Here is a 23,216-nt window from a genome sequence, read left to right as displayed (position 1 = left end):
AAGTTATCTTAGAAAAAATCATTTTATAGAATAATAAAAATATAGAGACATATTACAAAACATAATTTACCCAATTAAGTCATTATTTTGGAAAAACATCATGAGAAAACTCTCTCTCGAACAACTATTAGACTCTTCTAAATAATTGTATTTTTTGCTTGATTTTGTCAATTTCTTAAGTTATTTCATAATATAATTTTTAATTATTATATTTAAATAACAATAACAATAATACTTAATTATTCTTTATCTCGTCTTGTCCTTTTTTCTTCTCTTGTTAGGTTCTTTAAACTCATTAGAAATGTTTCATTTATTTTTGTTATTTTTGTTTTTCTTAATTTCTTTATTTTTTTTGCTGAAAATCAAATAAAAATATAAAGGATGTGCCATTTTTTTAAAAATATATATATAATTAAAGAGAAATAAACGAAAGAAAAACACAAAAATCATTCAAAGCGGTAATTTATCTAATTTTTTAACGTCAAAAGTAATAGTTAATAATATCATATAAATAAAAAATTGATATAATTTGGTGTTGTTAGACCCGGTTGCAACCCATGACCCGAATATCACCTTATCTGCAGAATCTATGATCTGATGACATCCAATGAATGAGAATGAGAAGCTTTAAGAGCTCCACAGCTTCAGCTGCCGTTGCCCATTTTACCATGCACACTTCCAACGCAGAATTACAGGTACCCTCGTTCTGGCCCTGTGTATATATATGAGATATATTTATATGTGCAATATATACTAGAATCTTCAAAACAATGGTCTGCCATGAGCACTGAGATCCACAAAGGAAGCGGCAAATGACAATATATTCTGCTGAATGTTTTCCTCACTGTCTTGCCTTCGCCACTCATCTGAAACCCACTTCCCGGTCTGGTGGAAATACTGTTGTTGGCTTCAGAAATCCCTCACCAAAAGTTAAGGTTTCTGCTAAAACAAAGCCAACCCTTTTGCAATCCTATGATTTCAAGGAAACCCATTTGATGAAACTGCTCAATAGGTCCTGCAAATCAGGGAAACACAGTGAGGCACTCTACTTTCTCGAGTGTATGGTGAGCAAGGGTTACAAGCCAGATGTGATTCTCTGTACAAAGCTCATCAAAGGGTTCTTCAATTCCAACAATTTGGGAAGAGCAGTTAGGGTTTTAGAAATTTTGGAGTCATACGGTGAACCTGATGTTTTTGCCTATAATGCCCTGATTAGTGGGTTTTGTAAGGTAAATCAGATTGGATCAGCCAATCAAGTGTTGAACCGGATGAGAAACCGAGGCTTCTCGCCGGACGTTGTGACTTACAATATAATGATTGGGAGTCTTTGTAGTAGGGGGAAGTTGGGATTGGCCTTGAAGGTTTTGGATCAGTTGTTGGAGGATAATTGTCAGCCTACTGTGATAACCTATACAATTTTGATAGAAGCAACTATTCTCCAAGGAGGCATAGATGAAGCAATGAAGCAATTGGATGAGATGTTATCGAGAGGGCTTCAACCCGATATGTATACTTACAATGCCATAATCAGGGGATTGTGCAGGGAAGGGATGTTGGATAGGGCTTCTGAGTTTGTTAGGAGCTTACCGGCTAATGGTTGCAAACCGGATGTGATCTCATACAATACGATGTTGAGGGCATTATTGAGTCGGGGGAAATGGAGTGATGGGGAGAAGCTTGTAGCCGAGATGTATGCCAGAGGTTGTGAGCCAAATGTTGTTACTTTCAGCATCTTGATAAGCTCCCTTTGTCGAGAAGGCAAGATCAATGAGGCGGTTACTGTCTTGAAGCTTATGATGGAAAAAGGATTGAGTCCTGATACATACAGTTATGACCCGTTGATTTCTGCGCTATGCAGAGAGGGGAGGTTAGATTTGGCTATAGAGTTCTTGGATTATATGATCTCTAATGGTTGTCTCCCGGATATTGTGAACTACAACACAATCTTGTCTGCCCTGTGTAAGAATGGAAATGCTGAACAGGCTATGGAACTGTTTGAGAAGCTTGCTGTTATAGGTTGTCCTCCGGATGTGAGTTCTTATAACACAATGTTCAGTGCTTTATGGAGCAATGGGGATAAAACTAGGGCCTTGAGTGTGTTTTGTGAGATGACAAACGAGGGGATTAATCCCGATGAGATTACATACAATTCACTCATATCCTGTTTCTGCAGGGATGGAATGGTGGATGAGGCTATCAAGGTGTTGGCCGAAATGGAAGAGAGTCGATTCCCACCAACAGTCATCACTTACAACATTGTGCTTCTTGGGTTGTGCAAAGCTCATAGAATGGACGATGCCATTAGCATGCTAGCAGAAATGGTCAGAAAGGGCTGCCGGCCAAATGAAACTACATACATCCTGTTGATTGAAGGAATTGGCTTTGCAGGATGGCGACCCAAGGCCATGGAACTGGCAACCTCCCTTCATTCAATGAACATCATTTCAAAAAATTCATTCAAACGTTTGAACAAAACTTTTCCTTTGCTCGGTGTTTATGAAGAAGTGGCTCATACAGGAATCAACAAGTAGCTTCCTTTTGGTGTTTCTCTATCTCCAAAATGGACTCTCTTGGAATTATCCCATCTCCATGGCACTTCCTCTCAACTCGAAGGCAAGCACGTTGAGGGAAATTCGGTTATTTGATTCAACTTTGCACGACTGATTAGTGCAATGATCAGGGTGACTGTCCATGCCAAAGAACTGAAAATGTTTCCATTCGGCATTTCAGCTTCCTGAAACATGAAGTTCAGTATTCTTATTCTATCGCGCAAGCAGGTGGACAAAATTTCTGCTTTAATACTAATTGGGGATAACTTGGTTTTGTTCCTATCCACATCTGAAGCTAATTATGCAGCAAGCAAGTAGCATAACAGGCAACAAAAGAGAAACCATGGCTAAGGGACTAGCTGAAAGAGAAGCCATGGCTAAAGGACTAGCATAGTTTGGCTTTGAGCAATGACAGTAGGAATTGACGCACTACATAGTGATCATCACAATGCCATTACATAGCCAAGAAAGGAACTCGAGTTTCCATTGGTAAATGGGAATTGATGCACTAAGTACCTGTCAGTGCCTCCTCTGTATTTACTCTCTAATCTTATGGATATTTGTCTTTGTAAGAGTTTCATGGCAGAGTGTAGATAAACTCTTTATGTTTCATTGTGTTCGTCTTTTGCCTTCTCATGTATTTATTTCTATTTTGTATAAAATACCTATTTTCCCCCTTCCATGTTGACTTGATTCACTTAAACCCACCTTATATTTTAAAATGCATCATGTGATCCCCCTAATACTTTCAGCTCAATCGCATGCAATAAGATAAAACTTGTATATGCGTAGAGCTGCAAATGACTTGAGTCGTTTGCGAGCAACTTGATGTTCAACTCGATAAAAGTTTGTTTGAATTCATTTATTAAGGTAAATAAGTTGAGCTTGAGCCTAAATTTAAATCTTGATTTGTAAACGAGTCGAGTTTAACCTCAATGAAGCTTGCCTTGTTCAAGTTTAAGAACATGTTCAATTAGAGACTTATAAATACTAATATGTTTGATTATAAATTCGTAACATGATCAATTATAAGTTTGCGAATAGTTTGTGAATAAATTCATTTATAAATACATCAATATATTTATTTTAAATTTTATAAATATATTATTTATCATAAAGTTATCAAACTTTAAATTATTATAATAATATCATCAAAATGGATATGTTTACAATTATTATATATATTAGTTTCATCATTTAACATAATATAATATATGTAAATATAATAATAAAGTAAAATAACAAATTATGTTTAAGTAAAATAATAGATTTTAGCGAGTTCGAGCCTTAGATTGAGTCTTGACTCAGTTTGTCAATATTTTAATGAGTTGAGCCTAAGCCGAACTTTAAGGCTCGAACTTATAAATTGATTCATGAGTTGAGTCTGAGCATAATAAAATTTGGTTTGACTCGATTCAATTATAATCTTATACATGTGTTGAAATAGTTTATCATTTTTACTTAAAACGAGTTTGTCCATCTTTTATTTCAAAGCAATTGCTAATTGAAAATAGTTCGTTACACCATTACAGACTAATATGGGATGTCTTAATCAAAATTTTCACCAATCAACTATTTATTATAAAACTTGTGTAATTTTATAAAAAAATAAGAAGTATTATATGTAATCTAAATTTTAAAGTGCAATATTGACATAACTTTTAATATTAAGAGCAATTAGTATAATTTTAAAAAGAGTAAATAGCATTCTCCATATTTATGCAATGTATTGAGAAATTAAGCCTGGTTTACCTTTATTTTTTTGGTAAATTGCATTCAAAATCTATGTAATTTGCACAAAAATATCATAAATTTTTTAAATATCTGTAGAGTTCTTTGTGACTTACTTTTGTTTTTATTGACTTGTTAATTGAAATGGTGTATAAAACAATAGTTAAAAGTAACAATATTTGTAGATCGCACAAATTTATGTATAAATGACTTAATTTAGTGGGTAGACTTTATATAATTTATCATTGTTTGGGATAAAATATACTACAATTTAATCTCTGTCATAAATAAACAATTGTTATATTTTTTAAAATACCTAAAATATTTTTATCCTTTATCCCTCTCTCATGTAATTATGCTCATTCACTTTTATATAATATTTTTTATTGTTTTGATTACATTTTCTAAACATATATTTTTGAGTTAATTTATATTTTATAGTTGATAATATTTTATTTTTGTGACAACTCAAACATTTTATTGTTTTGAGTAAGTCCTTGGTCTTGCATTTTTTAATTAATTTAACTCATATACTTTGATATAAATAGAGTGTAACATATATTTTATTGTCTTATTTTATTTTTGGTATACATTAAAATATATGAGTTAAATTGACTACAAAATAAAGGTATATGGGTATAATTAAAATAATAAGAAATTAGATTGCTACATGAAAAAGCTAAAGTACATTAATTAAATTAACTAAAAAATTAGGTTAAGAGACGTAATCAAATAACAAAAATACTTGAGTGGTCATGTGAAAAAATATAAAAGTAATGGTAAAGTCAGGATTTTTAGTTTGAGGGACAAAAGTTTAAAGTTTGTATACTAAATTTTGTTAGTATTACTTAATTATCATTTGTATTTTTTTATTTCAAAAAAATAAGTATTAGAGGGTATAATAATTTATATACACAATATCAAGAGGCTAAGAATAATTTTAGAAATTAAGGAAAAATAGTTGCTCACCTTTAAATATATATAGTTTCCCCGTTAGGCGGCAAAATAGATTTGATCATTTTGTTTAATATAATTTTTATTCTATTTCTCCTATATTTTTTCACGGCGACAATGTCATTAATGTTATTTTTTTATTATTTATTTTTTATCCCATACACAATATAGTCGATTTTGCATGAATTTAGTATGAGTTGGATATTCTAAAAAATTAATGCCAGAATTTATTATTTGTTTTAATTTTTATATAATTAAAGGGGAAAAAAATATGGTGGAAAAGGGAAAGAAATTTTAAGGCCTCAAATGGCTATTTTTTATTATTTGAGATTATCGCCTTTGCGCTGTGTTTTACTATTTATGTCTTTAATTTTGACAAAAGAGATAAATTGTAAATAAAAATTAAAATTATTTTTTATTACTTAATAGTAGAAGAGTACTGTAATGTAATTCCCTATATTTGACGGGAGTAGTTTTGATTTAGTCTAGCCGGCTTTTAAGTGTAATTTACCCTAATTCTTTTAAGGCGGCGCTGGATTTAAGTAGCTGTGAACGGCGAGCACGGTAGAGAAGCTTCTCGATCATGGAGGAGTCGGAAGAAACACGCCGACACGATGATGTCTGCTGATAGGAGAGAAGAAGAAGAGTCGAGTTCAGTCGGCCATGAATCCTCCATCTTTTCTTGGAGCACCATCCTCATTCTCGACCTTTCCGCCTTCTTTCCCTAACCCTAACCCTAATCTTGTCTATCCTCATTTCGGCAACCAGATCCAAGCCTCCTCCACCGCCGCGACCACTTCATTGGCGCCACCTCCGCTTGATCTCCCCACGGCTCTCTCGACACTCAAGCACCTCGTTCGCCTCTCGGAATCCACACTCCACTCTCTCTCCACTCTCCTCCCTCCGACTTCCGCCACTGCCGCCGCTACTTGCCCTTTCAACCCCCACCATCGCGTTTCTCCGGAGTCCCTCTTCCGGCACTCTCTCCACTGCCCTTCTGCCCCTACCCTAGACCTCGACCTCTACCTTTCTTCGTTGCGTTATCCCAACACGCTCCGATCCTCCGACGATGCAACTAAGCACAACCGTTTCGTTCAAGCCCTCCATGATCGCAATTCCGAGTACTGTTTCTCACTAGACGAGTACTGCGATTTCGGCCCCAATTTTTTCTACCGGGATTGCCCAGGCATTGTTACATCCCCAAATCAAGACGGTACAAGCCGAACCTTCACGATGCCGGGCATTTTATCTATTGAATGTGCGAATTTTATGCCCAGCGGTAATGGCGAGATCAAGGGTTTTCCGGCGAAGCATATTGGGCTTCTTCCTTCGGAATTGTGGGTCGTCTGGAATGAAATCGCGGCATGGAATGATTATCCAACCAACTATTCGTATAGCGTTCTTAGAGCTGTTTTATGTTCTCGTATCGTGCAAGAGTATGATTTCCTGACGTGGGTAATTGGGAATTCGCCTGAGTATGGCGTTGTGATTGACGTGGCGTTGAGAGATCACGTGGTTTTACTCTTTCGGCTTTGCATGAAAGCAATTGTTAACGAAGCCGTTGCTTTGGTGGAGTCCGTGAAGGAGTTAAATGTGCCAGCTATAAGTTTTAAGTGTCCTGTTCTAGTCCAAGTGCTGATGTGGTTGTCCTTTCAGTTATCTGTATTATATGGGGAGTTGAATGCGAAGCTTTTTGCTATTAACATGCTAAAGCAATGGATATTAAATGCTTCATCGAATTCTTCATTGTATCCGATGGGACAAAATGTCCCCGAAATACCAGCTCTAAAGGATGCAGACGGTAGAACTATAGAATTTTCTGAAACAATTGTGGATGATAAAGAAAATAGTTTGGTGGACGAGTCTAATAGTAGCATAGAGATTTGTGTCTCCCAGGTAGCAGCAGCAGTGGCTGCATTGCATGAACGGTCCTTGCTCGAACAGAAAGTCAAGGCACTGCGGGATGACCACTTGCTTACTGGGTATCAGAGGTATGTTTCCATTTTTGTTTTTCTTTCTCTGTTGATTTTTTCCTTCTTAAAAGCATAAATTTCATGTATATTCATTTTTGACTATCTTGTTTGGTTGATGAAACTCTTTTATAACCATATGCTTTTTATGCAAACTAATTTTATTGACTTAGGTAGTGTTTGTTAAAATGAGCAAGATAAGGGAGTATCAAGATAAGTTTGGAATGATTTTTGGACCAAGATATGAAATGGTCAAGATAAAGTTGGGAAGTATTCCAAGATTTTTATCAAATTGTTTGTTAAATTTTTTAAAATGTACTAGATGACACAAATGTCATTTTTTTTTATCTATAAAGACCAAGATATGCTTATCTTGAGAGGGGGAGAGATAAGTATATTTTGAAAAATCAAGATAAAGAGGTCATTAATGATTTTTCCAAGAATGGTCAGATAAGTTTAACAAACATGTTGGGAAGGATAGAAATTTAGGATGCATCTCATATATTGACTTTTCCAACTCATATCTTGATTAACAAACGCCCCCTTAATGAGTTACATATGAGTAGGGTATAAATGGTATATACATTGACTAACTAAAGGGTATGAGATGGAATAAGCCTAGTGTCACGAGCTTCAAGCTGGCTTGATAACATCCTTATGAGCATGGAGTAACTATTAGTTGGATTGGCTAAAAAAATGGTGTTGTAGCGCATGCCATGGGGCTATTTAGGGGACTTGTGAAGGTCACTGGATTCTTTGGATCTATGTATCTATTCAATGGATCTATGTGCCTATATATAGATCTTGTTTATGGATTAACGAAAATGTGCAAAAGCTCTATTGCTTCTGCCATTCTATGAGTCTCTTCCTTTTTGCGTACGGCGCATTTTTGTAATTGATTATGACTTTTGAGTAATTGGGGAATTTATTTTTTCTTTTCGCAAATTTAGATAATTCTGAAAGCAAAAGTTAATAGCACCTTGTGGGTCAAGATATATAGGCAATTGGATTTTTTAAGATCAGCTTGACTCACAATGCTATTATAAGGGTTTTTGTTATGATTTTAGCATTAGGATAATAGCATGTTCTATTAATTGAAACTTTTAGTTTTAATTTAGAGTGAGAATATCTGCAGTCACATACTAATTATGCTCCTTTACTCTTCTTTGGTATTATCTATGCTGCTTTTAGGATAGTTGAGCATGCATATCTGTCAACACGAGCTGATGAGGAGAGGCAAAAACGCCCTAACTATAGACCTTTACTAGAACATGATGGGCTTCTTTGGCAGAGGCCGCAGGACCAGGTACACCAGTTAATTTATTCTGTCTTCAAGGTTATTCTTCCCAAGTGTTACAAGTATTTGATGCATGTCTTTTGGTTTCTAATTTCTTTAAGAACTCAGACTATCCAAAATGAAGGTAACAGTAAAATGTTGAGCATTGGAGCGTTCTCTACTTAAGGCTTGGAGCGTTCAGTTCTGATGTTCAAGAAAATAAAAACAGCAAAACTTTTTGATGCCTTCCCCAAATAAACTTGATCTGTGTAAACATTAATTATTTTTTTAAACAAGTAACTTTGTGTAGCTTTGTCTTTCTCACTTTGAAATATGATATTTAAGTACTCTTTTATTCGTAATAAAAATGGTTATTTCTTGGAAATTAAAATTGCATCTGTAAAAATTGCTTTGGCATCTTTTGATTTTTTTTTTTTTTTTTAGTTTTTGACAAATTCAATTTTCCAGACAGCATCTGTTGATTGGAATGTATTTTCCAAATGCATGTAATATGGAATGATTTTCTTCTAAAATTTTTTTGACAAGTCAGTTTCTTGGTGGCAGAGCAGTTTAGATATTCTACTTTATTCCTGCTTAGGTTTGTGATTGGTGTCTCTCTTGATTTTACTGCATTTTTATTTATTTGTCAGGTTAAATGTCAGGAATTTTCTTTAACCCTGTTGAAAGGTTTAGATTCTCCATAAACCCAAGCTAGATGGTTTTGTGTGTGTGTGTGTAGATATTTATAACTACAAGTACAAGTGTACAACTTGTTCCAAAAAATAAAATACTCTGGCCTAAATTGGGAAAATATATCCTGACTTATATGATGAGAGAGGATTGAACTTCTCCATTTAACTGGGGGATTTTATAATCCATCTATTGTTGGAATCGTGGCTGACACTAAGCTTTTTTAATTGTATGATATTCTTACTTTGAGACATTGTATATAAGTTGTTTTTTTTTGTTGTTGTGATATATAAGTTGTTTATTATTCAAAGAAGCTGCTTTCTGTCAAATGACAGAAATATGATATTTTTTCTATTTTCTCTCTGGACGACACTTTATGGCTGTACAAACTACACATCTCAAAATTTCTTCTCAACCCCACTATTCTTGTGGTCATGATAGGATACAAATAAAACAAAGACACGAGAGGAGTTATTAGCCGAGGAAAGGGATTACAAACGTCGAAGAATGTCATATCGTGGCAAGAAGGTGAAGCGAACTACAACACAGGTACAAAGTAGCTTCATTTTTTAGCATGTGTTCCCTCTCTTTTTTTGTTTAATAGATAAGTGACCATATAAAAATTGAATTGCTAAAAGGGGCAACCACTTTACAAGAAACCAGGAAACCAAATACTCTGATTTTCTCCCATTGTTTCATTAATTTGAAATGTTTGCTTTCATCAACGTGTAAATACTTTTCTTTGTAATCAAAATTTCCCTTCTACTCATAATTTAGATTGATGTTGATCAAATCATGGAATACTTACCCTATGTTATTGTTTTAAAAATTAAATATTTTGGCTGAAATTCTTTATTTGTTGCGTTAGCTTTGTGTCTCTTTCTCAAGAAAGAGCATTTTCTCCACTTCTTTTGCTCTTTTTTTTGTTGTCACTGTTTAGCATTAAAGTATGAAGGAGTGTGACATGGCTTGGATGATGAAAATGAGGAGCCTGCCCCTGCCATCAAAAGTATATGCTATTCACATAGGGCTTAGATCTTCTTCCTTTTTACACGCTCTTTATGGCTTGGAAAGAGCTTTGATTTTCTTCCAAATTTTTAGACCTTATTACATGTGTATATGGGTCATGTTCATTTATTGGATGCCTTCTGTAGTGTTCCTTGCCTGTCATACTTTGATGGCTGCTATTTTGACTTTTTATTCTTTAAATTTGAGGTTTGAAACTATCCCAGTATTCTCATGTAAACCTTGTGTCAATTTGACTTGTAAAAGGTTATGAGGGATATAATAGATGAGTACATGGAAAGCATCACACAAGCAGGTACTATTGGTTCCTTGTTAAATGATTCTGAGAAAGAAGGAAAGTTCCCATGTGAACCTTCACTTGGTGACATATATTCCAACGTGGATGGGCTGAAGAAAAATTTACTGGATACCTCTGAAGAAAAACGGCCATATGGTTACAAGAAAGAATTGTATTCTAGTAACGATATCATCTTTACACGATTTGAGAGTGAGTCTCCTGAAAACAGCAAGCAACATGGACGAGATTCTGGTCGGCACCGGGAGCATCTAGAATCCCAGAGATGCCTAGACAGGGATAGCCATTATAGAGAGCATTATTCCAAAAGCTCAGACAGACAAAGTAGTCATGGCCGTTCAAGTGATCATAAGCACAGAGATGATGTGGAGCTGTCCAGAAACAATGTTTCCCGAAGTGCAGATAATAGCCAGCGTTGGTCACATGAGCGGACTAATTATCAGAGAGAGCAAGGTGACAATAGACATAGTAGGTCACATGAGCGAACTAGTCATCGAAGGGAGCGAAATGATCTGAAGACAGAGACAAAAGATAGACGACGGAAGCATGCATCCAGGGATCTTAAATCAGAATCTGTTCCTGTTTATGAGATTGATGACAGATATGATCCTACTGAATCTCATGACATGTATGAGAAAGATGGGCATTGACACCTGATTGGTTTGGATTAGCGTATGAAGTCTTGAGTGGTCTCTTCATGTGTGGTAAGTCTTCTTAGTCAAATTGGGTGAAGATACAGTTTCAAAATGTATTTTGTTGTTGACTTAATGTATTCACGTAACTTTGCAGTCATAAGGCGGGTTCAGCAGTTCACCTACGTTTGTATCCTCCTTTGTATCCTTAGATGCTGCCTTTTGCTTCTTTTCATTTGTGGTTGTCTGTTATTTTTCTTCTCATTTCATATTCCATAACCATTGACAAATTTATATGGTTTCTCTAAATGCATAGTATATTACTAGAAACTTGTCTCAAGAGTTGCCAATAGAAGTTCTCGTCACTAATGTTTAAGTTGATAATGTTATTGGACTGCATAGAGAAGTGGGAAAAACTTTTATCGGACTGTATAGCTGTAAGTCCTACCTTAAGCATGTATTTAATACTCAGTGTTGGACTTTCATGCCATGGTTGTGGGCATGGGTCTGCTTCCAGCAATGCAACTGCCAGATACATCTTCTAACAGGAGCATTTAGATTCTATTTATATTTTCTATTCTCTCACTTTTCTGCAAACTTGCACTTGGTTGGTGTATGTTGGAGTTTTGACCTAGTCATGGAGTAACAAATAAATATAAATCCATCTATCCTTCTGTCACCTGCCATTCCCAACCTCTTGTAAAAAAGAAAGAAAGAAATGAAGAGGAGGCCATGTTGTATATCTCAGATCATGGGATCTCCAATATTATATGTGCCTTACAGGCATAGTTGTCAGGCGCACCTAGGTGCAAGGCGCACAGAGATGCTGCCTAGGTGCACAAGGCACGCGCCTCATGCAATGCCTTGTATATTTGAGTGCAATAAAACCCTATTTCTTGTCCATTTGTCATCTTAGATCTTAGGGTGTGTTTGATAGCATTTAGTTGGAAAGGAAAGCATTTTCCAACTTACATGGAAAACAAAAACCATCTCCCCCTAGATGGAATTTTCTATGGAAAAGAGGCAAAAACATGCTTTAATGTGTGTCAAACACCAAAGATGGAATTCAATTTCTTGGATGTGACATTTTCCATATATTTTGTATACTATCAAACACACCCTTATTTCTTGTTAATTTGGTTGCATATTCTTGTATATCAGCAAAAGGCGAACATAGCAGTGTAAGTTGGAGGTCCGCTGGATTTCCCACTTGCCGTCGGATCCTTTGACAATATGTTCACTTGTTGGAGAACCACGCACGTCTCTGTTCTACTTCAATTTACTTTCTTTCTTCTAATTTCTTTTGCAATTCAGAAGAAACTAATTATTTGTTGTTATTGTTTTTCACTGTGTTCTACTTTAATTTTTATTTTCTTTATTCTAAATTCTTGCTAAGAAACAAATGTTTATGTTGTGCGCTCTACTATTTCTCTCTCTCTCTCTCTTTTCTTTTGCAATTTAAAATAAACTAGTTGCAAAAGAAACAAATTGCTTTTCTGTAACTGTTTTTGTTTTGGGTGCTGCTGTAATTTTTTTTTTTTTCTCTTCTAATTGGAAAAGAAATTAGAATCCTCTTAATCTCTTTTGCAGTTGGAAGAAACTAATTGCAAAAGAAACTATTGTTTTTCTACAATAATATTAGTTGTTGTTATAGGGTTGGTCATTTGTCATTTATGATTTTATGAGTTTGCACTTACTTCCTTATTGCTACATATTGAAAGCAATAGTGTAAGTATTTTGAAAGCATTCTGAGTAAATGTGTGCCTCATGTGCCTAAGGCTCGTGTTTCAGCTTGCACCTTGGGCCCCAAGCACTAATTTGCTTTTCAATGAGCATTGCGCCTTTGACAACTGTGTTTGCAAGCTAGTTATATGGCATGGACTGTTTGATATCTCCGATTAAGTTGATAGGAATTGTTTTCTAGTAGTTACCAGGACATTCAGAATGAATGAGGAAGTGCTCATGTTGAGCATGTCCCAACATTATTTGTAGTGTTTATGTTAGTACCCAAAATAGAGACAAAGAGAAAACAGAGTAGAATGTATGTTTATATGCTTGATATTGTATCTTGTGAAGGACATTGCATAGTGTTGATTCCTGTTTTTAGAGGGTTGTAGTAGTACTGGAGTCAGGCATAACCATCAGCAATATTCCTCTATATTTCACCTATGAGGGTTGTAGTAGTACAGGAACTCACTTGCATCATCTGGGGACCATGTGGGACAATGTCTAACAAGATAGCTTGGGTTTCATGGACACTTGAAAAATTCACCAAGTGGAGTGATTGTGTTGGCACTAACATTATTCTTCTTCTTATTTTTTGAAATGGCTTGTAATTGTAACTAAGAGCCTCTTAGAGAGTTGGGTTACATATGAGGAAGTATCCATTTTGGGACATGTTTGACAAGATAGCTTGTGTCACATGAAAACATAAGAATTATGCAAAGTAACTCTTAGGGTGTGTTTGATTGCATTACCTAGAATTTAATTCTAGGTAATTATTGCCTAGAAAACAAAAATGACCCCACCCCCTTGGAAAATGAATTCCATGGAAAGAACTTTTAAATGCTTATATCATACACATTTTTCATAGAAAAGTTAAAAGTGTTTGATTGCTTTCATAGAAAATATGTGTAATAATTACACATTTTTTATGGTCAATGTGTGCAATCAAACATACTCTTAAACTCGAGAGAAAATGGATATCAACATTGAATTTGGTTCTTATTTTTATGGCCATAACTTGTACTTAACAAATGCCTCTCAGGTAGGAGTATATCTCCTATCGTGCAAGTTTATGTGAAGTGGATTTGATCCTACTTATGGTGGTTGCCTTTGCTTTTGACTCCACCCCCTTTTTCTTGCCCGGGTGTGCTTTTCCCTCCGAATGGGGAAAAACAATGCTCTCCAAGATTTTTTTCCCTTCTTGTGTTGCTGTTGTCAATTTCATCCTTCTGCTTCTCCCAGCAGTTCAGTTCCTTTTTTTTTTGACCTTTTTTTACTTGGATTGCTATCAATCATGTTCTGCTAATGCTGTCTTCAGCTCAATCCTCAATGCGCATGATGATTTCATAATTTTCATTTCATCTATAGTAATTGATAGGCAGATGAAACTGTGAAAGTGTGACAGGGACCATCTTAATGCTGTTTTTTTTTCGCTGTAGCTGGCGGTGGGTAAAAGAGGCTATATAAGAGTACACTGGCTACTGGGCTTGGCCTGGGAGTGCGTTTACTCTTTGTTCTTCTAGTTTGTGGCCTGCAATTGCTGTTGTAATTTGTGGGTGCCTTCTCTGAAGTTGGAATGTGTTCTGGTTAAGACTTTGAGGTATATTTTGTGGCAGGGACTGCTGCTAAGTATTGTTGGTTTTGCTTCCGCTTTTGCTGCTCTTTCTGATGGGTCAGCTGCCTATTAATGAACCCGTGCATGATTGGTTATTGGGGAGATGGGATACTTGGATGATGTTTGAACAGCTTTTGTCCTTTTGGCTATGTAAACAAGTCTCTTTGAGATGGTGCTGGATTTGTTGCATCTGGCAAGGAGTCTGGCTGATGCTGTTTTTCTGTTTCATATTAGGAGCCTGATGTTGATTGATTCCACTACCTGATTAAGGGCTGTCTGATTTTGGTACCAGTTTTCATTTTTATATTTTTGTGTTTAGCTTCCGTTCTTGACTAGGGCTTGAATGTGACGTTAAGCTAATGTAGGATGAAAAGAGCAAATTAAGGGCATCATGTTATATGGGCTCCGTTAACCTTAAAAATGCCTCAATATTTACGGTTGATATTGTATGAATGAGTTTTTGAAGAATGCAAAGATGATCATGGACTCCACAACTGTGCCTGGTGAACTGCTACTGATGGAGTCTTTATTGGCGTTCTGGAAAATGTAGCTAGCAATTCGAAACTGATCTTCGAGTTGGTTAACTCTTGTATTTTAATCTTTATTTTCAAGTGACAATTTGATTTTATTTTTTTTGTTATTTTGATTATATTATTGAATTTTTATTTTTAAGTTAATTTAATTTTTGTATTTTTGTGTAAATAATAAAAATAAAATGAGATGACTAAATGTATGTTATATTTTATTCACAATTAAATTGACTTGAAAATGTAAATTTAAGAATATAATTGATATAATGAAAAATTGAGTTATACAAAAAAGTTAAAAATATGGGGGATAGATTAATTTAAAATTATAAATTTAGAGGTGTAATTTTAATAATAAAAAATTTAAGTGATTACATGAAAATAACATATGAATATAATTGATCTCAGGGGCACGGTGGGAGGAGGCAACAGCGACAAGGCGACGCAATGAGGCCACAGAGACAACGGGGCGAGGCGATAGAAGTTGTAGCGGCGAAAGGAAGTGAGGTGAAGAACAACTACGAGTGGTCAAATGTAGCTGCGAGGGAAGGTGGGAGAGAAAGGGAAGGGGATTAACATATATCGCGATAATTTGATATTAAAATATCACGATATATCACATTTGTGAAGTATTTTGTAAGAATGTTTATGTACAAATAATATTTTTTAATAATTTAAGAATAATTTTGAAAATTTAAGAATAATTTTGAAAAATTTAAGAATGAATGGTGGACTTTAAGGATAGATGATTAATTTACAAAATAATGAGAGAGTAAGAAGGAGGTTGTTAGTATAATAATCTAAGGTATGATGGTGAGGTGGGCAAAAGTTTTTAAATATATATTTTATGAGATTGTAATTTTTTTTTATTGGATTCTTATATCAGTTTTGTCAAGTAATTATAATAATAGGAGGAAAAGATTAGAATTAGAAAATAGAAGAAATGAAAGCTTATGAAATTGAAATTAAAGTGATGATTAGCTTCAAAATATAAAATAAAATTATATTATATAATTACTACATGGTTTAATAACAAATTTGAATAATTAGTTTTCTATTATTTTCTCCAATTCCAAACATTATTATTGTTATTGTTATTATTATTAAAATGAAAATACTATAAGTGGTGTATTTATTATTATATAATTTGGCATTATTAATAGTAATAATAGAGAGCGGTTCTCTAATGTCTTTTATAGCATGGCATCGGCCTTCCTCCAATTTCTGCATCATTTTCTTCTTCTTTCTGCACAACTTTCCAGTGAAGGCGGCGGCGGCGGCGGCGGCGGCATCTGAACCGACAGTGTCATCAGTCGGCGGCGGCACAACTGTTGGATAGTATTTCTTCACGTCTCTCAAATCTGAATAGTCCCAACCCAATCCAGTTCTGCTTCCCCAATTTCTCTGTCGCTCTCTCCACGGAATCTTAGTTGTCCGAGTGGAGATGATGCAACAAGGGTTTCCGACCAATGGAACCCTCGACTTGCCTCAGCTTCAGGCCATCATGCGAACAATCGAACTGGCTTGCTCTACCATTCAGGTTTCTTTTTTCTTTTCTTTTCTTCTCTTTCTTTTTGCCTTCCTCCCCTCTCTGTGTCCTAAGAATTGGAGGAAAGAGGATTATCGATCTGTTATAGAGAGAGCTTAGATTTCGCTGCTTGCTTGCTGGCTGAGAAATTACTAATTTTCAGGAGCAAAATGGGGAATTACTAATCTTCAGGTGGGTCGACCTTAGAGCATAGTAAATTCTCCAGATAATTCATTTTTATTGATTCCTAAAATGGACGTTACTTATCTGCTCCTGCTCCTGCTCATACTATACAATTAAGAAACTGCATGTCGTCATATGATTATCAACTTCGTTATATCTTATAGGGGATTAACTCCATTTATTTGCTTGTAATTTGCCTTTTAATGTTAATGCGTTGTCTGTGTATATAAATTTACAATGATGTTGCAAGGGCCACACGACCGTCGATATTTGCTTTTGGTTTTCGACATGTATATTTGGTCTCTCCCTGTGATGTCTTATGATCATTGATTGTACTCAAATGTAAACAAATTGCATGTGAAACTCATGATATAAGACACCCCTTGTATTATCATACTCAAATAGATTATTGATTTTGACCAATGACTGATTAAAGGGAGGGAGGGAGAGCATTTTTTCAATCTTCTTGTCCCTTACCATGAAACTTTCTTAATAGGATAAAGTAGTTTTATTCTCGTGTTGGTTGTAAAGATGTGTTCCTACATTTTTGTGGTTTAAATTGTTGTACCCAACACATACATTTGTTTCCTCCATGTACAAACTTGCACACACAGCACAAATATAAACATGAAGTCTCGGACATGTGTGAGGATAACCCAGTTAAAATGGTTAAATGTTTTAAGCAGACGCATGCCAACCCAGCAGCAGCCGAGGCAACTTTTTCATCACTATGTCAGTCTCCTCGTCCGTACCAGGCCTGCCAGTTCATTCTTGGTAAGTTGATACAATTATTTACAATGACATGTCTTAACAATTTTCCTTTTTCTAGTTGGAAGTTTATCACTTGATTCTTTGGTTCTATGACATTTGATGGTTCCATTTGAGCTTGAATTGTTGAATGCTTGCCTCTGAATGGAGATTCAAACAAGCTAAAAGGAGGGATGGGAATATGCTTTCAGGAAATTAGTGATAAGTTGGCCTTCAAGTGGGGCCAATAAGCCCTGAAACTGTCAAATGATGGAAGATGCGAGTTTATAGCCCCCTCCCCCTCAAAACAATATATATCTGTGGCACACGATTAGATATTATCTTGAAATAGCATGTTGGCATTTTGACTTTTTGTTGACAGTTAAATATTTCATCATTAGAATCATTTGTTGACTCCTAGTAGATAGATTTCTTAAGTTTCATAGGGGGGATGCAGACTAACCTAATAGGTTTTAGGTAAGTCTTTCAAGCAAAGAACTTAAACCACTCATGTCATGACCTATTTAAAATGAATTACTACTTAATTTAATCATGGATTTCAAACACAATATAAACACTAATAATGGGTCTGCTATGAATTGGAAATGGTGTGTGCTCCTTGTCATGCATGTATAATTCTCTCTCTCTCTTCCAGCGTATTACGTTGTAAATACTAATGAACCTTTTGCAGAGCAAAACCATGTATTTTATCATTCATTATTAGAATGAATTCTTGATATAGATTTTTAAAAAGAATGTTCAACTATTAGAAATCTAAGCAGCTATCTATTTCCTTGGAGGCTCCGGAATGGATTCTCAAAATAGCTGATTCAATATTTAGAAAAGAATCGTAAATAATCAGCCTACAGCTACTGTTGGAGTGTATGACATGTATGCCTAGAATCGAAGTGACAATAATCACTCATGCTAATAATGCTTCATGTCATCCAGAGAATTCTCTGGTACCAATTGCAAGATTTCAGGCGGCTGCAGCAATTCAAGATGCCGCTGTTAGAGAATGGGTGTTTCTTACACCTGATGAAAAGAAAAGCTTGATTAGGTAATTGCGAGTGTCCTTGAGAATCATTCACTGTATCAGATGATTGCTAATGTTGTAGAGATTAATGCTGGAGAGTTTTCTTGTGATACAGATTATGCTTGACTGTTTCAATTACATTTTTATTTTTTTGTTGTTTTTTCTTTGACCTTTTTGTACTTTTTTTATTTATTTGTACTTTGGTTGTTGTTGGTTTTTTCTCTGACCTTGTGGATTGTGGCAGTCACCACCCTTTTTTGGGTACTGTCATCGTGATCATACTGAGAAGTCTGACAAGCCCCTTGTTCTACCCTCAGTGAAGTCTTAAACGTAGACCTGCATGCCCTTCTAGTCATGCCTGGTAACCTAGATGAATGCTGTGACACACTGAGTGGGACTCACTGACCAATCAGTGGGCTAACTGAGCCTGCCTAACTCAACTCTGGTTCCGTCATTAAATTGACTTAGGTATTTGAGGAGAGACCATTTGTTTTATTTTTTTGGTTATTTAATTAGCCATAGCAATTTCAAAAATACCGGCTGTATCCCCTATAGGCTTGGCATGGCTGGCTGTGTGCTGGGCATCCCCGTTTGAGGCAGCAAGGCCTTGTCCAACTTTGGACAGCTTTTGGCATTTTACTTGAATGCAAAGTCCCTGAGCAACCTCTGGATATCTCACAGACAATTCCTCAAACTCCAGAAATCACGCCACTTGAGATGTGCAGGCTGCCAAACAACTTGAACACGGCCAAACAACTTGTACCGTGTTCACAACAAACATTTGAATATAAATACATAGTTTCTACCTTCTTGGGATCACTCAAACTCAACTTATCAGGAAGCAAGCCTTGGTTCTTCTAACTGCACCTTGACAGCCCAATTCCAGCACTCTCTCCTTAATTCTTTCTTCTCTCTACCTCTCCAGCCCTTAACAACTTGGAGACACTCTGAAAATCAATTCTCTGTACCTAAGATTCTGTCTTTACACAAGTCATCCATATCTCAGGGTTACCATCAGTTCATGATGTTCATCCGCACATGGCCTGGTCCCTTATCCCGAATCCCTGGTCATCACAAGGATTACTGTTATGGTATTGTTACAGTTATTTTTCTTATGATTAGTACCTTGGTGGGGTTCAAGCCTCCTTACTTTAGAGCCTCTTATGGGGTCTGCCCTTTTCAGGTAGTGGTACCTCCCAAATCTGTTATAGAAGAGTTAGCAGATTGACATTTCTTTTTCTTGGTATTAATATCTTGGTGGGATCCAAACCCCTTAATTTGAGATCCAGTTATGCGTTCTATGGCTCCCAAATATGATGTTAAGTAGGAGTTTGTAACCTTTTGTTTTATTTATCCAATTTATGTACATATATAAGTGTTCTTCTATATTCCACTTACAGTGATATTCAATGCAATTGTTGCAGTTTCTGTTTGTGCTTCGTTATGCAACATGCTAGTTCACCAGAAGGCTATGTACAAGCAAAAGTTTCTTCAGTGGCTGCTCAGTTGATGAAAAGAGGCTGGTAGGTTGCTCTAGATTTGATTCGAACTTCCTAACGTGCCATGAGATGTGCACGTGCTGTACTTTTTAGCAGCTACTTAGCTTACACGGGATGCTGCTACAATATGTTATCTTGGCATGAGTTATGCCCTCAATAGATTGACATGAGGTGCTTGACTAATAGACATAGTCTCTTATCTTTATGACCTTTCGCATTTTGTTTTTAGTAGGCATAAAGCTGAATCATATTTTTACAACCTTACGCGGACTGTCTTGTATTTTCTGTATAGATTTTATGATTTCCATTGACAACTTGGCAGGCAATTTTAATAAGGTTAAATTCTGCTCTGTCCCCTATGGTTTGAGTCATTTTTACAGACACCTGTGACTTATTGTTTGTATTTCTGGTCCCTATGTTTTTTCCCCCATGAAACAACTCTTTCTATTAAGTTAAAAATGTCTTCTATCCTGCAAGATGTATTAAAAAAAGGAGATTGTAGGTTAGTTTCACAAGGGGTGTTTGTAAAAGTGGCCCCAACCACATGGGTGGAATTTGCCCATTAAATAATTTTTGAAGGTTTGAATTGGTTGGCTATTTAGGCCAAGTTACACTTTTGATTGTCTAGATGTCTGTCTCTACAGATGATGCTTAGCCATCTTGTTATAATTGGGAGCACTGTCGGTCCAAGAAATCACCCAGTAAACCAACAAATATGTCCACTCTTTGACACTGTCTCACCGATTCAACAAAAGAACATAAACAAAAATTTAAAGAATTGACAAAAGACAAAGATGGAGCAATCAAACCACACAAGTACACCGAGAATTATCCTGGTTTGAACTAGTTAAAACCAGTCCTACATCTAGCCTTTCGAGAGAGCAATCCACTATGATCTTGATGAAGAATAGTACAATCAATTCACTCGCACACCCCCCACAACCCTCATTGAAACAATTGAGAACCCTCATTGCAAATTACAAAGATATATCTCTATCTTTTCTCTAACAATACAGCTCTCAATACTCAATGAGAACGATCAGATTTTCAGGGTTTGACTGCCTCTTGCCTCTTATTTATAGACATAAGAGGCGTGAGTTACAATGAGTAATACCTGAAATACCCTATCTACCCCTCACTTAAAATTACATGCAATTAGCCTTTTATTTCCTAATTTGCCACTGCAATTGAGTTCTTCTAGAATATTCAGCCACTCAATGCAAAACTCGAATAACAATTCTCCACCATTTTGCTTTGAGTTTCTGCCTGAAACCTGCCTTCATCAAGCTGCTCATCATCTGGACCTGCATAAAACTGATCATTTACATAGAATAAGCTGCAAGAGTTTTGAATAATGGTGTAATTTAGCCATAGGTACTACCTTAGTGAATATATTGGCTACATTATCGTCACAAGCCACCTTTATTAGGTCTACTTCCTTTCTCTCAAGTATCTCCCTAATAAAAGGTACCTCACATCAATATACTTAGTTCTCTCATGGTGAGCTTGATTCTTAACTAAATGAATAGCACTTTGGCTATCACACATTAGAGTAGCCTTAATATTTTTCCTTAGGAGTTCACCTACTATACCCTTCAACCATAAGGCTTCTTTTATAGCTTCAGTAATAGCTATATACTCAGCCCCAGTGATAGAGAGAGCCACTTCAGATTGTAAATTGTTTTTCCAGCTAATGGTTGAATTCCATAGCTTAAACACATATCTTGTAGATGATCACCTCTTATCTATATCCGCTGCATAATCAGCGTCAGTGAATCCTAGAATATGAGGCTCTACATCTAAACTAGCTCCACCATAAACTAGAGCCATATTGATTGTTCCTTTTAAGTACCTAAATATCCACTTAACGACAATCCAATGGTCTTTTCTCGGATTAGCCATAAACCTGCTAGCCACACTCATAGCATGGGCTAGATCCGGCCTTGTACACCTCATACAGTACATAAGACTACCTACATCACTAGAGTAGGGAATTTTCTTCATCTCTCTCATGTTCTCTTCATCACTCAATGATTGAATGTGGGACAACTTAAAATGTTGAACAAAGGGAACATTGACTTCCTTTGCCTCAAGCATGTGAAACTTCCTAATGAGCTTCTCGAGATAGGACTTTTGAGAAAGCTGGACCTTCCTAAGCTGTCTATTCCTTGATATTTCTATACCTAAGATCTTCCTAGCCTCTCCTAATTCCTTCATTTCAAAGACTGAATTTAATTTGAGTTTTAAACTTTGGATTTCTACATGTGATTGGCTAGCAATCAACCTGTCATCCACATAAAGAAAGAGATATATGGAAGTCTTAGAAGAAACATGCCTAAAATAAACACATCTATCAAAGTTACTCCTCTTGAACCCTTGACACAACATGAATGTGTCAATTTTCTTGTACCACTGTCTAGGGGATTGCTTAAGTCCATATAAGGACTTTTTCAACAAGCAAACTTGTTTCTCCTTTCCCCTAACTTCATATCCTCTTAGCCGATTCTTTAGAATATCTTCTTCTAATTCGCCATGGAGGAAAGCAGTGGGCACATCCATCTGCTCTAGGATAAGATCTAAATAGGTAGTCATAGCAAGTAAAATCCTTATAGAAGTGTGTCTTACCACAGGGGAGAACACTTCATTAAAATCCACTCCTTCCACTTGGGTGAATCCTCTTGCTACTAACCTAGCCTTGTACCTAGGTTTTGATTCATTTCCTACTCCTTCCTTGATCTTGTACAACCATTTACAACCTACCACCCTTTTACCTAAGGGTTTATCGACAAGGGTCCAAGTCTTATTCTTCCTTAGAGATTCCATAACTGCAAGCCATTTCTTTGAATCTTTGGATCTCATAGCCTTTTCATTCCCCCAGTGTCATGAACCTAGGGCTTAACCTAGGATCAGCTTGGGAATCGAAAGAATCTGATTCAGCTAAGGTCAAGAACAGAAGGAAATTAGGGGTTAGAAGAAGTGTTAAGGGGATTAGAAGAACATAAAAGAAGGAGATGAAGATCAAGGAAGGGGAAAGAATTTGGAGGAGGAGAAAAATAGATTCAATTCATTAATTCTTGGATAAAGAAACAAACTCATTACAACAAACTTATATAGGCATATTTTCTTTCTAACAGCCTAGCACATGCTCCCATGTGCTTCTAATCACTCACCAAAATATCCCTAGCAAACTATTCTACCCTATTACAATAATACCCCTTTATTAGCTCATAGGG

The 23,216-nt window shown here is 35.9% G+C and overlaps 3 protein-coding genes across 16 annotated transcripts in view; all 3 read left to right on the top strand.

The window, feature by feature from the left end:
* The first annotated feature begins 624 nt into the window (after window positions 1–624).
* LOC127792278 (pentatricopeptide repeat-containing protein At3g04760, chloroplastic) lies at window positions 625–3,231 on the top strand. Its single transcript, XM_052322731.1, has one exon. The coding sequence runs from the start codon at window positions 813–815 to the stop codon at window positions 2,529–2,531; it is 1,719 nt and encodes a 572-aa protein (XP_052178691.1). The 5' UTR covers window positions 625–812; the 3' UTR covers window positions 2,532–3,231.
* Window positions 3,232–5,740: 2,509 nt separating this feature from the next.
* LOC127806659 (U11/U12 small nuclear ribonucleoprotein 48 kDa protein) lies at window positions 5,741–15,538 on the top strand. Of its 4 annotated transcripts, none has more exons than XM_052344106.1 (5): window positions 5,741–7,225; window positions 8,396–8,510; window positions 9,612–9,719; window positions 10,443–11,195; window positions 15,399–15,538. In XM_052344106.1, exons 1-4 carry the CDS (start codon window positions 5,898–5,900, stop codon window positions 11,139–11,141), a joined length of 2,250 nt encoding a protein of 749 aa, XP_052200066.1. In that variant the 5' UTR covers window positions 5,741–5,897; the 3' UTR covers window positions 11,142–11,195; window positions 15,399–15,538. The 4 variants fall into 4 exon arrangements, with proteins under 4 accessions (XP_052200066.1, XP_052200057.1, XP_052200049.1 ...); XM_052344097.1 differs by lacking the exon at window positions 15,399–15,538 and adding an exon at window positions 14,465–14,957; XM_052344089.1 differs by lacking the exon at window positions 15,399–15,538 and adding an exon at window positions 14,288–14,957.
* Window positions 15,539–16,355: 817 nt separating this feature from the next.
* The window catches only part of LOC127806606 (uncharacterized), a 52,173-nt gene continuing 45,312 nt past the window's right edge, over window positions 16,356–23,216 (top strand). For 8 of the 11 annotated variants that reach the window (XM_052343993.1, XM_052344033.1, XM_052344024.1 and 5 more), the window contains exons 1-4: window positions 16,390–16,530; window positions 17,388–17,475; window positions 18,400–18,508; window positions 19,909–20,007. In XM_052343993.1, the coding sequence (XP_052199953.1) occupies window positions 16,435–16,530; window positions 17,388–17,475; window positions 18,400–18,508; window positions 19,909–20,007 (392 nt within the window). In that variant the 5' untranslated portion in view covers window positions 16,390–16,434. Of the gene's footprint in view, window positions 16,531–16,681; window positions 16,711–17,387; window positions 17,476–18,399; window positions 18,509–19,908; window positions 20,008–23,216 lie in introns of all 11 variants that reach the window. The other 3 variants (XM_052344016.1, XM_052344007.1, XM_052343998.1) reach the window with 3 other exon arrangements.

The sequence above is a fragment of the Diospyros lotus genome, chromosome 1 (genome assembly GCF_014633365.1).
Source record: "Diospyros lotus cultivar Yz01 chromosome 1, ASM1463336v1, whole genome shotgun sequence".
In the NCBI taxonomy this organism is placed as follows: Eukaryota; Viridiplantae; Streptophyta; class Magnoliopsida; order Ericales; family Ebenaceae; genus Diospyros; species Diospyros lotus.
Note: the sequence above shows the minus strand (reverse complement) of the source record. Positions and strands in the feature narration are given on the sequence as shown.